The 15,662-nt window shown below is 42.5% G+C and overlaps 1 protein-coding gene across 3 annotated transcripts in view; it reads left to right on the forward strand.

Moving 5' to 3' along the window:
* The window catches only part of pou6f2 (POU class 6 homeobox 2), a 69,447-nt gene that overhangs the window by 19,766 nt on the left and 34,019 nt on the right, over nucleotides 1–15,662 (forward strand). For all 3 annotated transcript variants that reach the window (XM_026179875.2, XM_080306081.1, XM_080306080.1), the window contains one exon: nucleotides 3,091–3,310. In XM_026179875.2, the coding sequence (XP_026035660.1) occupies nucleotides 3,091–3,310 (220 nt within the window). The remainder of the gene's footprint in view (nucleotides 1–3,090; nucleotides 3,311–15,662) is intronic.

Genomic DNA, 15,662 nt, shown 5'->3' on the forward strand with positions numbered 1-15,662 from the left:
GTGGGGCTGCTTCCCCTTCCAGAGCCGAACACACACACCCGGTCCGTGCGCCTGTGCGGCCCCTGGGAGACCACTTCTCAACACTCAGCTGTCAGGTCTGCCAAGCACTGTACAGCAGCTTTCCAGCAGCACCTATGGAGAAGACGAGTGAGAGGATCAGGTGAAAAGGCAGAGGGTGAACTGCCTGTAAAATCCGGATAAGCGACGCAGGGGATTCGCTCGCTGCGTGGCTGCAAAGCTGAGCTAATTATGTTCTCGCTAACTTCTTTCTCATCTCAGATTTTGACACGCACATATGCAGCCCTCGCACGGCAGATGAAGATCATAATCAGGCTTAAACTGGCGCAACAAACAGCCTAAACACCCAGAGCTCACTCGTGCTTTAAAGAATCTCCACAGTGCTTTCTCTTCAGCGCTGCCTCTGTGCCTAACAGCTGTCTGCTTCTCCAGAGCTGCCAGTAATGATAAATAAATCAGGGCTACATCTGATAATTGCAGAATTGTCTTTTAATGTTATTCCCTTCCATGTGAGGCTGTCTTTACTGTCAAGCCTGGCAATCTCATTTTGTTTGATTCAGAGATGAAATGTTCAAAGAGCGTCTTTGATTATGCGCCGCTTCGATTTGAGATTAAATTGAGTTAAAAAACTGAGATTAAACACGTGTCACTTGCAGCTAACAAACGCGTCGCCTTTGTTAGTGTCCTTTGAGGATTCTTTGAGCTCCCGAATTATTAATTCATTTTTTAAAGTTAATGGCAAATGTCATTTCGAATGCTGTCAGAAGCGTCAGTTTGTCATATGCTATGCACTGTTGCTGCGTATCAAAGCAAATGTTGAGAAAGAGGAATCCTTTACAGCGTGCGTGTGAAAACTCCTGCCAGCAGCGTTCACCTCTACAAGCTTTTCTCTTTTTTTTTTATCCTTTTAACGGCTCAGAAACACAAACTGGTGTTCATTTGTCTCTTAGTGCGGATATTTTAGCCATGCTTTTTGGCTTTAAACCAACGTGACCTTGTACCTCTTAAACTGCGATCACATGTACGTCGGAGTGGGAGCGGGCGTTATGCACCACACAAGGTTATCACAGTGACACGCCTGTCACCTATGAGCACCAGGCTCGAGAGCAGGGTGGGCCCGCTTCACACCAGTCAGCTCGTTCTGCATCCTGTGCAAGCTGCAGACACACCATGCAAAACACAAGCAGATAGCTGACAATTGGAGTTAAAGCTTTGTGAACTTAAAGTCGCACCACAGCGCGCCCAGACTCACCTACTAATGTCCAAAGCAGCCTGCTTTGTTGGGGACACAACACAAAGTGACAACGCGCTTTTATTATTTGACTCCCAAACAACTCAAATTCCACGTTTAAATGTTCTCAGTCCAATTTTAATCAATGATTAATGACAATAAATGCAAATTAATGTGTAATTTTGTGTGTATTCGTAGAGCCATGGCACAAACCTTCCTACTTTGGGCTCAAAACTCTCAACGATAAATGTGTAGGTGTATTTTTCCCAGCCCCACTTCCTCGGAAAATACATGAAGAGAGCTTCAAGTGTGCAAAATATCTCAGAGCGATACTTGTGATAACTTATCTTTTCTTCTATGGGTATGACTGCAGCGATTCCACTTTAACTAATATGAATGAATGGATACATGAAGAGACGAGAGTGATGTGTTATAGCACTCATCAAAAGGGCAAAGTACTGCTACGTTATAAAAAAAAAAGACTGTGTATTTCAAGCACATTATTCCGTGGTACCAGGGATTTGTTCAGTGGGATGAAACATGAATCACTGCATTTCTGTGAAAGGAAAAAAATCACAGCTCTTTCACAAAGATGGGGTTTGATTTCTGTCAGTACCAACAGCAGTGTGTTTTGACTGTCAGTCTGTGACACAGCAGAGCAGCACAGCTTTCAGCTGCAAAACAGCTGCATTCATCAGAACACACTGATTGGTTATGAAGTCAAGAAACATCTGCTGCACTTGTCTCCATTAAGCATGTCAGGATTTTAAAATAGCCCGTATGTTCAGCACTTAATATGCAGAGTCTTTATTTTCTGGGAAATAGGTGCAGTAATATATTGAAACACCTTCAAATATACATGGAAAAGTCGCATATAAGGTAAAAACAGAGTCAAGCTTAAAACTGCATATTTGGTGTGACCTACACAGTCTGAACTCTCTTAGGCAGCTGTTATTGTAATTTCTAAATAGGCTTCAAAGCTCTACTTGGGATTTTAGCTCCAGTTTGTTCTCTGTAAAGATCCCACGCTGCTTCAATAACCTTAAAGTCCGAGCTCTGGGGAGGCCGGTCCATGACTCTTTGGGGTCATTGTCGTGCTGAAAAACAAATTTGTTGCCAATCAGATGCTTTCCAGATAGTACTGGATAGTATATCAAAATGAGATGATACTTTTCATTGTTCATAATTCTATCGGTTTAGACAAGATCTCCAACACCACCGCAGCCTCAAACCATGACAGAGCCTCCACCATGTTTTACAGATAGCTATAGACACTCTGTGCTTTTCTCCTGACATCCTTTCATTGATTTCAAAGGATGACATGATGACATGGAAGTCTGACACCTTGAAAGCGAAATCTAAAGAAACAAGGGCCTCAAGATTTTAGCACAGTCCTGTGTCTTAACAATACGTTTAACCATATCACACTAAATGTTTTACTGTTTGCTTTATGAAATCATTTTTGGCATTAGTGTCTTCTAAAGTGGGTCTAAATAAAAAACTATAGCTTAAAGTTGCAACTTTAATCAAAATACTGATGTAAATTTATAATATTCATGCAGACTTTGATTGGTGTGTGTGTGTGTGTGTGTGTGTGTGTGTGTGTGTGTGTGTGTGTGTGTGTGTGTGTGTGTGTCGGTGTGGGTGTGTGTGTGTAAAATCTGAAATAACTGCAAGTAATAAGATCATAAACACAATTTATTTCGCACAAACATAGAAATATATCGAATGATGTATTAAACCTTACTTTTATAACATTTTAAAGAAAAGCATCCGCAATTATCTGACCTATGATGTTATGCGTGTGTGTGTGTGTGTGTTTTTATGTGTGCCCTCTTCAGTCTCTCCTGGTGGCGCAGCAACTGGCTAACGCGGTAGGTGGCGTGATGTCCGGGGCGGCGCCAGGCCTGAACCAGCCCATCCTCATTCCTTTCAACGCAGGCGGGCACCTGGGCGGGCAGCAGGGCCTGGTGCTCTCCCTGCCCACCGCCAACATCCAGAGCCTGGTGGCTGCTGCTGCTGCGGGGGGCATCATGACGCTCCCCCTCCAGAACCTGCAAGGTGAGAAAAAGGGAGCTGTAGACAAGAAGCTGCAGAAAAATGACCCAGCTACTCTCAGGAATTGTTATTGCCTCGTATTCGTGTAGAGCAGACGATTCGGGAATTATTAGTAATACATAAAACAAGTAAGAGTTTTGTGCGCATTCATTTTAAGCCACTGAACAATGTTTTTTCCCCAACAAAATGCTTTAGAGGTCTCGGCCAGGTAAGAGTCCTTGAGGGGTTTAGATCCCAAAAAGCAGCTATCCTCGACTTGCCCAGAGGAACCAACCATATTAATTACAGGTCAGCGTTTTGCAGTGCAGCACAGAAGCACTTTATGCCTCTTTCCTGTGCATAAGAGTGCACTGTACTTCACTTTTTTATCTCTTTTCCACCTCATCTGTCCATCCACATGGCTGTACTTATCCTTGCCTTTTAAACTTTAATGCCCAAGTGTTCTCTTTTGATCATAGTTGTAAATGGTTTTCATTTTAATGTTTAAAACATTGTCTCTTTTATACCATTAGATTGAGGGATGGATGGGGAAACCGTCAGCCATAAATCTTAGATGAGAGAGCCGCACTAATGTAAAAAGATGCCAGGCTACATGTAAAGCAGTGTGTTTTTAGGAGGGAGATTACAATAATGCCAGTGCAGCACAAAGTGCAGGGAAGTCTCCCTTCATGTGGGGGAAATGGATGGACAGATGCCCTGAGTGAGGAAATGTGGAGGTAGAGGCCTAATGGACACAAACATGCATAAATAACAGCAGCCATCGCTGTGGGCAGAGCTTTTAATAAACCCGCATCTATCCAGCGAGCCCTTCAATGTATCCGTCAGTAGTGGACGATAATGGGCCCAGCAGGCCCGTCTGACTCACACTTCAACACATCTTCCTCGTGGTGCGTGAGGGACAACCCAGAGGCTTCAGCGATCCGATGAACTGATCGACAAACACATTGTCAGGGTGTCAGAACACCAAAACAAACACCTCTCAGTCATCCATATTGTCCACTGCCAAACAAACCAACAAAGAATCTGAGTCCAATGTCCTGATAAAATTCTACAGCCATCAGAGACACAAAGAGAGAGACAGAGGGGAAAAAACTGTTGTGGAGAAATGCCTCTGTGGCAGATCTTTTTTTAAGCGTGCAGACTGACAGACTGCCTGTTCGCACGTCCTCTTATCTGAAGGGGATTCATTGAAGGGACCTCCGTGGAGAGAAAGTGACACAAGTCACGAGTGAAGCTAAATGTCTTGACTGTGTCCGGGCCCCTCTAGCCACGCTGCGCTCCTCCACTCTCCCCTGTCTGAGTTCATCACAGCTCCGCTGAATGAGGCCTGCTGGCACAGCACCTCTGTCAGACAACTGCAGCTCTGGCCTCTGCCCCCGTGTCCCCCTCGCTCGCCCTCCCAGACCCTCCAGGCCTGATTAATCACACATATAATACGATGCCGCACTGTCGCCAGGGAGCAGTCAGCTCATTTCACGACTTTGGGAGCGAGTGTAGTTTACAGCGTTCACACTGCTCGCTAATTAGTGTCAGATCAGACAGAAGACAACAGTGAGGCACAGTAATGAGACTCTGGGAGGAGCCCAGCCAATGGCTGTATTTAAATGTAATGAGGCAGCTAATGACCAACTAATAAGGCTGTTTGTCTTGTGGAGTGGGCGGTGTAGGACAGAGGATATTAGATACATTAAATCTCTGTACATTGTCAGGATGTCATGTTTCACTAGCTATATTAGATGAAATGAGGGATTTCAGTGCATGCACTTTTTGCATTTTTATATTAACCTTTAATGAGGGAAATGAAGTAAAAAGAGAAACAGTAACCGCAGCGTTTTTGATCAGGCTAATCAAAGCTGGCTCTGTGAGAATAAATGTTGACAGAAGGGAACCGACTGGACTTGTACTAGCTTTAGGAGGGCAGCTCTCTCAGACTGTGATGAATAACTATCACTGTAATGGGGTTGTGCTATAAAGTTGGAGCAGTTGCTTAAATAAAACTGAGCAGCATCTTGTGGCAGACTCAGTAAACACAAGCACCAGTGTAACTGGTTATTTGTCAGAATGATTTATGCCTGCAAACATGCAGTAAAAACAAATCCCCAATGAAACTAAACAAGGGAGAAAGTTATCTTTTGTGACAGAGTGCACACAATTCTAGCTGACTTCACAGAGGCAAAAACTAGGTTGGGTCATGCTAGAGGTCTGTAAATATGACGGCTGATAGGAATAAAAATAAAAGAAAATCATACATGATTTTCACAATTTCAGATCTAAGTATGCACGACTGATGCAGACATCTGCAGATTTCTGGTCTTGAATATGACGCTACCTTTCTGCTGCATTTTTAATAGGCCTTTACTTCATAACAAGCAAAGCATGATTACCATACTTGTAAAACTAGTTGTTTCAAAGCTCTATACATGTAATGCTCATTGGGAGGAAGCAGAACAAAGTCTCATCTGTCTACTCCTCTCCTCTACGACTCACTCAAAGGTAATGCAAGAAGCTAGTTTACCGGAGCGCTTTCATATTAATAAGCATATCCCATCTTATTTGCTCTCAGCAGAAAGCCAGGGAGCACATCACATCAGAGAGCCGAGTTCTAATGGTGAGGTGAGAGCATTGTTCCTCTGTACTCGTCCGCAGGAAACACAAAACAGCACTCAAGCTTCCTGATAAAGGTCGGCATCCCACTCACCTGCAGTAATGAGACCCCGTGTCAGTGCCAATCAAAGGCATGTCTGCCGTTTTGATGAAAACGCTCAGCGGTGTCGTTCGCAGGTTGTGGGTTTTGCCGTGATACAAATTAGGGAAATCACTCTGCTCATTACACCACCAAAGGGTGGGCTCCTGGGGGGGAAGAGCCAAATGTTTCCACACTAGTTAGACATGTCAGATTGCATCTCTTCTGCCTCAGCTGACTGCTGCTCCTTTAAGAGGTTAGCTCACCGGGCCAGGCCGCTGACTACCTCTGCCTCCTCTGTCCTCTGTGGGAATGCCTCCGTGTCCCTTTAGCCATTACATTAGCAGAGCCGGAGAGTTTCAGATATTCTTTTTGGGCTTGTTACAAACACAGCAGCCGTTCATTGTGCGGCTGCTTTTCTCTTGTGTATGTTTCAAATCATTTTGGGGGGTAGAAGAGAAAAGAAACGAGCCGCTGCTGTTTGTGGGCACATTCAGCCAGTAGAAGAGTGCATTAGGAAGCGCCACGCGCAAGCGGTTCACACTTCCTCACCCGCATCTGCCATCTTAACACAATAGAGGCTAAACCCATCCCTTCTCCCTTATCACTGTTTAATTTGAAGTGTTCTCGAGCAGTATGTATTCCACGTCGTCCTTTAATGATTTAACTTTGCTGTGGTTGTAAGATGACTCGCAGGGGAGAGAGCCGCATTAAATAAATAACAGTGATAAAATGTAGACCTCATACATTTCAAAGCTAATGCAACTAGCGGTGCAATAGGAGCAGCTGCACACAGTCCTGGAGCGGTAATTTGATTGATTTGTTGTGACAGCAGCCAAATAATTGAGAGTGAGAGGTGCTGCTGGAGATGAAGCGCAGGCAGAGGCAGGTTCGCCAGCCAGTCCCAGCAGATATGGCACCCGAGTTCTCATCTCTGCCATTGATATCTGCCAGTGGTTTATTGTTTGTCTTCAATAAGAAGCTCCGAAACGTGCCGGGTTAGTGCCTTCGTGACAGTTTGGCGACAGAAAGGAGAAAAGAGGGGGAAAAATCGCCAATCAGAACAAACAGCAGAGCATTAAGAGGGTTAGGATCAACCACACGGGTTTGATGCACATATAAACACACACACTCGCTCTCTCCCATGAGGCTCATTTATACTCTGATGTCTGTTTTCAAGCTGAGATGTAAGTAAATTTCACCTCCTGCTGCTTCACTTGTTGCAGCCATGCTAATCATTTGTTCTGTATTCAAGTTACATATTTTCCATAATTGCTTAAAAAAACAACGATCCTCTGTGTTTCTTGAATATACAGTATGATTTTTTTTTATGTATGCATCCCCAGACATTTCTGTGTTTTGTGTCTGGTAAGAAACCGTTGTTTTGTGTGTGTGTGTGTGTGTGTGTGTGTGTGTGTGTGTGTGTGTGTGTGTGTGTGTGTGTGTGTGTATATGTGTGTGTGTGTGTGTCTGTTAACCTTCTGGCTCTTGGCTCGTTTTTTGTTTCTATGGATGGTGGCGGTGTCACTCTGGTTCAGCCATGCCACAGGACAGCACGCTGCCAGAGCCCGAAATAGAAAGAAAGGAAAGAAAAAAGGGGGAGGCTTGGAGAGGAGGGGAGAGGGGAGGGGATGAGTCTTTATGGCGGTGTGGAGGAGGACAATAATATTGTTAATCAGATGTGGCTGTGTCTGCTCCTCCACAGCAAACCCTGACATCTGCCCTCACTGGTAAACACTGAGGGAGGCTCTTTGCAAAACCACCTGCCATAAACACACAGTCTACAAGGCGGTCGCTCACCATCGCACAGTGTCCGTCTGCGCTGTGTGTGCAGGCAGTGTGATGCATTCATTTTAATGGATTTTACTCAGGGTGGCAATAAAGCAGCGTGGATTAGGAGAGGATCGTTTTCCGAATTAGGAGGCGGAATTTCTAGATGGCAAATTCTGAAATTAGCTTCCAGTTATGTGAATAATCAAAAACACGTGGAGCAATCCGGCTATACGCTATTCCCCGAGCTCCGGAGCTAAAAGAGATTACCCTCTAGCTGCTGTAATTAAGTGTCTAAATGTGAAACAGCCACACTGCTGGCTTCATTTAGCCAAATTAACCGTTTTTGAATAAAATCTCAATTATCTAATCCTAACACTCTCAATGAAATCATCTTACACCATGATAGCTGTGCATGTTGATTAATATTCTAAACAATTATGCACAATCAATAGAGTTCATCTGTTTTAATCGTTCCCGTCGAGTGGACCAGTTAAATGAGGGAATATTGAATGGGGTATAAATTACAATACATTGTTTTCGTGGCATTTCAGCACTTGTAAAGTCTTTCCAGTAAATGCCTTGACCACTCGGCCCCAGAGTTGTTTTGTGGAAATTACATCTCACTTTTAGCCTCCCTCCTCTGACCACACCGCTTCCGAAAGATTTGCTAAAGGTCTGCCATATTGCTGAGGCGCAATTCAGGAGCTTTCAGCAACAATCTGTAGTCAAGCATTTTAAATGAAAATTGATTTGTGATTTACATGGTCAGTGAGGGGAAAATGAACTTATGAAATGTTGTAAATGAAATATTAGACAAGGTGCAGTGGGAGAGAGCAGACAGAGATGGTAATCTTGTGGAACTGGAAGTCCTGCCTGGCAGAACTGGGTGACATTTTACATTTATCTGTGTTCTGCATGAGTTGTAATGTTAATGGTAATTTTATGGGACTGAACTGGAATGAAAATGGTGTTATCACCGATTGCTTCAAATGTGGAATTGTGTAAAGCAGCACAGCGGCATCCTTTATTTCCCATTCCCCAATAATGTGAGTTATTGCGTGATGTGTCCTCTGAGGTTGAACTTGTGTGTTCAGCCTGTTTTTTATCAGTCAGGGTGCCTTATATCACATACCTGTGCCACCGGATGAAGCGTGCACGCTGCTGTGTTTTGATATTAGTAGAAAGGGCACAAATGTTTCTCCCAGATTTATTCAGCAGGTCTATTCTGCTTTTTCTTAATGATTTCCAAAGGTATTTGTGTTGTCACTGTTATGTTTTATACCTATCTGCATAATTGACTCACAGTAAGTACATATGTACATAACATTATAATATAAAGTAAAATGTTATCAAAACAGATCTATAATGGACTTAATAATACTAGCAAATCAATGTAGCATTACGCGCTGATCAATACTCCTTACACTGGGCCCAGACGTTTTAATTTTGTTCAATAACTTGTGCAGTGAACGTTTCCTGTTCCCGCTCTGACCGTGTACAACATGTATGGATTTTCATAGAGCTCGCTCTTTCGTGTTTGAAAGAGAAAAGAAGCAAAAAACCTGAGAGAAGAACAAACAAAGTGATCCTGCAGCAGCGGCGGCGGCAGTAGAGGAGCTGTGGGAGTCTGGATCACACAGAGGTCACTTTTAAACACAGCTCTCCGGTTCCCCGCGTGTGAAACCAAAGAGTCCGTGGTGACATTTGTCAGCAGATGGTGTGGAACCAAACCCCTCACCAGCTAAAAGCTATCTGTGGTTACTAATTGCTGACCAGGGCCTAATTACCTTAATTAATGGCTGAGGTATCTTGGGGCCAGATTTGTGGGGGCTTTTATCAGTATCAATGCAGCTTAAAAGGTCCCGCAGGAGGCCTGAGGAGTGCGCAAGTCCCGCGGGTGCTATTCCTGGACTAACTGCAGACACATCACAGATGGATCCCGTGGCATCAGTACAGGACGGCATGTTTGGAGAGAGGTATCTGATACTTACAGATCATAAGAAAGACTCACTAAGTACATGTGAGGGTATAGAGGGGAGGGGAAAAAAAGGCTTTTCTTGCATTTTTTTTCTTTTTCCTCTGGACATTTTTTCCTACTCTTGTCTGTCATACACAAGGCTGTTTCCTGAATTACACTGCCGTAATTCACAATGACAAAGTAGACTTAGCACCTTTTGCCACAGACCGTGGGGGGTTTTGTTCAGTGAGCTCTCACTGTGAAATTAGCCCTGGTACTTTCATTTTCCAGCTGCAGTGAAATGGTTAAAAGACACAGATCAGCCAGTATGGAAATAGAACTGATTCAACAAAATCTGCTGCTGCTGCTTCCCATTGCTTTGCTCTTCACCCATCCAGGAAAAAAAGAAGAAGGAAAAAAAAAGGAAAACCCTCCCCTCTTTTCTCTCCAGCCACCCCCCTCTCTTTTTCTCCTTACTATCCCCTCCGCCTCTCCCTTCCCCCAACCCCGTCAGGCACCTTGTCCGCATCCGAAGAAGGCTTGTAAGTTTCGGGTGCATACATTTCTTTTGATGATATATTGTCCTGGTGCGGAATTTCATTTACTGCCGCTGCCCTTTGCTGAACCTGTTGCTAGTCAGTGAGCACGATAAGCGTATAAGTAGCATGCTACTTCATTCATCATACATCGTTCTGGGCTCTCAAATATCTCATATGCGATTCAGGAAGAAACTACTAAACCGGCACAAAGGATCCCACCAGGATCAGCTGTGGTTCCATTAAATGCTGTGTGCAAAAATAAAGCACACTGGGCCGCTTGTTATCGTTGCATCTACAAAACATTAGCCTTCATTTTGCGGTGTACACATTGTTTATGTAGCAAGGAAAAGACAAAAAAAGGGGGGGGGGTGTATCTCAAGTGCTCAGTGCTCATGTAGTACATAATTCCATTCACATTGCATTTTGAATGCATGCATTTTGAAATCTGTTTTTTCCCTCAGTCATAGTGGCTGCTCTGTGTTGTATTAAACAGCATTAATAATCACAAGAGGCTCAGTGTCACTCAGAAGTCTCCACATCACTAAGGCAGACAGTGTTGTGCTGCTGGGCATGTTGTGCTGTGTGAAAGTGCTTACACGCTCCCTCAGACAACCAAAGGGAATAATTAAAGACAGAAGATGGAGGCAGAAGAATGGAAAGCAAATCCCATTGTTTGGGGTTATTTCATCCCACTGAATTTCTTTTTCTCACTTTCTTTTCGCTCTCTTCTCACATTCCTCCCCAAATGCACTGTGGGTATGCGGCACGTTATCAAAAGCATATGTAAGCGAAGCAGCGCAGAACAAAAGCCCTGTGATGTCCTCCTCATACCCACATTGTCTTTTGATTATTCTACAATCATTTTTATATCTGTGTAAGTTGGGAAGGAAGGGAAGGCTTAATAACCCCGTAATATACAATACTGTAGCTGCTCAGAAGTCACAATGCAAGATGTGCTCGAGACGATTTGGAAACAATCCTGCTTAGTCCTCTTTTTAATCTAATGGAGTAATTCTTCAACCCCTCAGTATTCAAGTTGTTACCAAAATAATCCACAATGAAATTCAAATTTAAGGTGAACTAGACTATTAGGGCGACTCTACTCCACTCCATTTCTGGAGCAGTAAATGCAGCCCCTCAATCTCTCTCAGCTTTTACTGTCAGTCAGAGAGCACTCAGTCATCTCCGTGCATCAGGCCCGCAATATTGATTTTTCCACCCACTGAAACAGCCGCATGAACATAAATTTTGCATGAGGCTTTTACTCGCGGCCTCCGCTTTGGTCTGACGACACATGATGGGACCATGAACACGCTGTAATAACCCGGTCTGTCCTGCCAGGCAGACAGGCTCTTTTCAGGAAGGGGGAGCGCGGGTGGGGGGGGCTCAACACCTTCTGGACTTTGAAGGACAAAAGCAGGAGACCCCATACTGGGTTTCACTGCATTACATACTGTTTATGTGGAGTGTGTTTGAATGGAGCCTGAAAATATCTCAGAATGTGAAGGTTTGGTCATAAATGAAGCCGTTGTAGTTGCTTTAGACAAAATAAAGTATTTCTTTTATTTATTCAAAGAGATTTTAATGAGACAGCTATAAAAAATGTTTGAAACCAGGATTAGTGCAGAAAGTTTGCCACTTAATTTAAGAAACTTTCAAGCAAAGCGAGATAAACTAATTAGTCGCTTTGGTTTAATCTTTAAAAGCCCTCACCTGTAAGATCACTGCACAAAAATGAAAAAATAAAAATCTTAAGGATTGAAATCAGAGGGAAAATAAACTCGGTCTCTCTCTTTTTGCTTGGGACCTCCTGGAACTTTATCGGGACCCCCCCCCCCCCCCCCCCTCCCCTCCCCAGAGGTTCCCGGACCACACTTTGGAAATCAATAACAAAGCGTAAGCAACACCAAAAGGGCAACGTTATCGAGCACACGGGGATTTTCTTGTATGTGTAACAACTCCATGGAGAGGATTTGATTCTTTGAAATGCTTCCCCCAGAGTGAGAATCCTGCAACACTGCTTGATATTGCCTTGCATCACAAAGTGAAAGCATTATCTCTGGATCCCTACAAGCGATGTGGTTTACTCTCCAAAATCCTGTAACTGCGACTCCGCTCAAATCTTAACTACCTATATTTTTTTTCTCTCTCTTTCTTTTTTGTAGTCGCTGAGTTCCTCCTGCAGCTGAAATGCTGATATTGACTGCTGTGGCTCTCTGAGTAATGTTTTTATTCAGTAGTTCTCCAGCTCCTTTAACGTTTCATTTTCCACGTGTTCATTCCAGCCATTGCCAACGCAGGTATCTATTCTCCATCCCCTTAACGTGATTACCAGCTGTATGCACTCGCCGGTGAAGGAATGTAACACAAATATGTTGCAAGCTGTAAAAAAAAGAAGCTCTGAGTGAGAACGTGTGTTTGTTTTTCTAAGCCTTTTTCTTTCTAACTCTAGCTAAACTTTTATTTCAGGGATTTAGGCACAAATATGAGATACTTCACTTGATTATTTGCATTTTTTTGCCAAAATACCAAACTAGATTGTTGCGTTTCATGGCCTTTAAGACTAAATGGGCCACTCGATGATTCGTAATTTCTTTACTCAAGGAAAGAGACGTTATTAATGCCAGCTGGTTGCTGCATGGAAAAATCGTAGTGTTTTCTGAAAGAAAAACCTTCACTTTAGCAGCAACATGTACAAACGCACTGAACAACTTTGACAAGCAGTTTGCAGCAAATAGATCAAACTAAATAGAAGCAAGCCTGAACAGGTGGGTCTAAAGTTTATTATTAAAGGTATCAACGGTGTCCACCGGGATCCGCAAACTCAAAAGCACCATCACCTTTGTCTTTAAGTTGGATCTAAGTACAGCCAACAAGTATTGATCAGCAGACATTAGAGATGTAGACAACAACAATGAATTAATATATAAAACTTTAATTAGCATTGTTATCATAGTTTCCACTGTATGAGGTGTAAACTATGAAGTATTAAGTATTTCATACTTTTACTTTTTAATACAGAGCTAGTATTGAAGTATTTTCAGTATTGCTGCCTTTATTTGACAGTCTAAATCAAGGGTATCAAACATAAAGTCCAGGGGCCAGAACTGGCCTTCCTAAGACTCTAATTCAGCCCACTGGATGTGCTTTAGAACAAGTGAAGGAAGGTACTGAATGAATTTTTGAAGTTTTAACTGTATTTTCATAAGTTTTACAGCTTTTCCCACCAATAAAGACCTTCCCAATGGTCGTTCATACTAAACCAAAGCAATTAAATGATTGATAAATAATTCAATGACATAAAAATTCATTTTCACTATTTACTATATACATTTCATATTTTTACAATGAGACTACAGTGGGAAAAAGAAATAGGAGGTTTTATGGCTAATGAACTCTTCCTGTAATTTTACATGTGGATTTCTAACTATTTAAGTCCAAAGAGTCATGCTGGCAGATTTCTTTCTTTACTACAGCAGCATTTCTTGATCATGTAGAAAAACGGAGACACACTGCTGAAAGTGCACTGCTAAACTAAACGTTTACCTAAACATCTATACACAAAGGGGAGTTTAGCTGGTTCGGCACATTTAAGATCAGAGTTTATGGGTGTATGTGGCCCACGGTTTAAACACTGACACTCCTGGTCTAAGTGTTTCTACCAAAACTGAACCAGATATGCTGCAAACCACACACGGGCAAAATACAGCCTGCGGGCCATCTCAGTCCAGCCTGCAGTGTCTTAAAAAACTGATTAAAACCAACCATTGTGTTAATAAATTTTAAGGTGAATGATTGTAATGAGTCTGTGCTACTTATTAAAAAAGGAAGCAATGATCCTCAGAAATGATCCATTATTCCTTTATTCATAAATAGTAAATGTAAGTCTAATTTCTACTTGATTCAGCGATGCAGGTCTGTATATTAAAGCTCAAGTCAGAGTAAAACAGTTGACGCAATATTTATAATGTATCGTGTTTCATGCAAGCAGTGGTCCATTGTCAGAAAATTAGATAGATGTAGGTGAATTTAAATGTTAGTATGATAGTTATGATAAGTGGATTGTTTTATGCAAGTCAGATTTTCATTTTGAACTCAGTGGGCACCAAATGAATGCTTTATGAAACATAAAGTATTTCCAGACTCTGAAAAAGCTATAAAATATTCTAGCATTTGTATTAAATGCAGGAAGTTTAAGATAACTGACCTCTATTGTTTGCTTATCTCACCAGTATGGCCTTTAGGAAACAAAAATAAATGTTTCCTGTGCTAAACTGTGTCAATTTACACAAATTCATGCCTTTTGTCATTTATCAGGTTAATACTAAATGCTCCACCTCTGATGCCACTTTCTTTCTTTCTTTTCATCTTTCTGTGTTTTAATAAATCACTTTTGAATTAAAAAAAAAGACAGACAGAATGACCAGTGATAGAAATAATTACCTTGAGCGTAATCAGTGTTATGAAAGTGAACTAAAAGTTAACATTTCACAAAGGAAATGAGAGCAGAAACAGTGATGTTATCCCCTTCATCAGTGTGCGAGCGCGCCGATCTAATCCACAGAGTAAAAAATGACCTTCCCTTGACCACCTTCATAATTACCAGATCTCATAGAGTCTAAATCTCCTTACCTCCAGTGGAGTAATTATCAGTGTGACTCACTGAAAAGGCAATTGAGACAGTGGTTTATGGACTCCCATAGAGGAACGTGAGGCAGAGCAGTAATGGGGAGCTTGTTTGTCCCCCCCTCACCTCTCTCGTCGGAGAATGACAGCCGTGTTTAGAGACGAGAGCAGTTCCTAAAGATACAGGGTGGGTCACATAGGACAATTTCATCAACCTGGAAAGGCTCCTCTGTAGCTTCTGATTAGCTCTTAATTTACTGCACTCCTCTCCTAAGTGAGGCTAAAGACATCCAGATAGTGCAGCAGTGTATAAGCAGCTAGATGAAAAACTTTTTCTTGGCTTTAAAGGAAGAGATGCATATGAAAGCCAGTGTGCATGCATGAATATACAAAAGGTACCATTAGATTTTATTCAGTCCTGAAACTCAGTACATTCTGTCCAAGCTTTGTGAACTATCGTTTCCTTTTTAACGGCTAGAAATACTGAATGCCTCCAACATGAGATCATCGTCTCCGACTCCTGTCCATACTTTATGCAACACAGATCACGTGCGGTTTGATAGAATGAATGATAGTCAAAGTCCCTTTGTGTAGATGTGATTGCTATGACCCTGCAATCACTCTTCATGCTGGCCTTGCCCGGGTCTTTTCTAAGCGCTATAACATGACGACCACCTATTTTTTGCTTTTCAGAAAGGCTAAATGCATCAACAGATGTTTTCATATTTCATTTAACTCGAAAAATGCACTGTGGATGTTAGGATGACACGATACCAA

This window comes from Astatotilapia calliptera, chromosome 9, assembly GCF_964374335.1.
Source record: "Astatotilapia calliptera chromosome 9, fAstCal68.1, whole genome shotgun sequence".
Taxonomy (NCBI): domain Eukaryota; kingdom Metazoa; phylum Chordata; class Actinopteri; order Cichliformes; family Cichlidae; genus Astatotilapia; species Astatotilapia calliptera.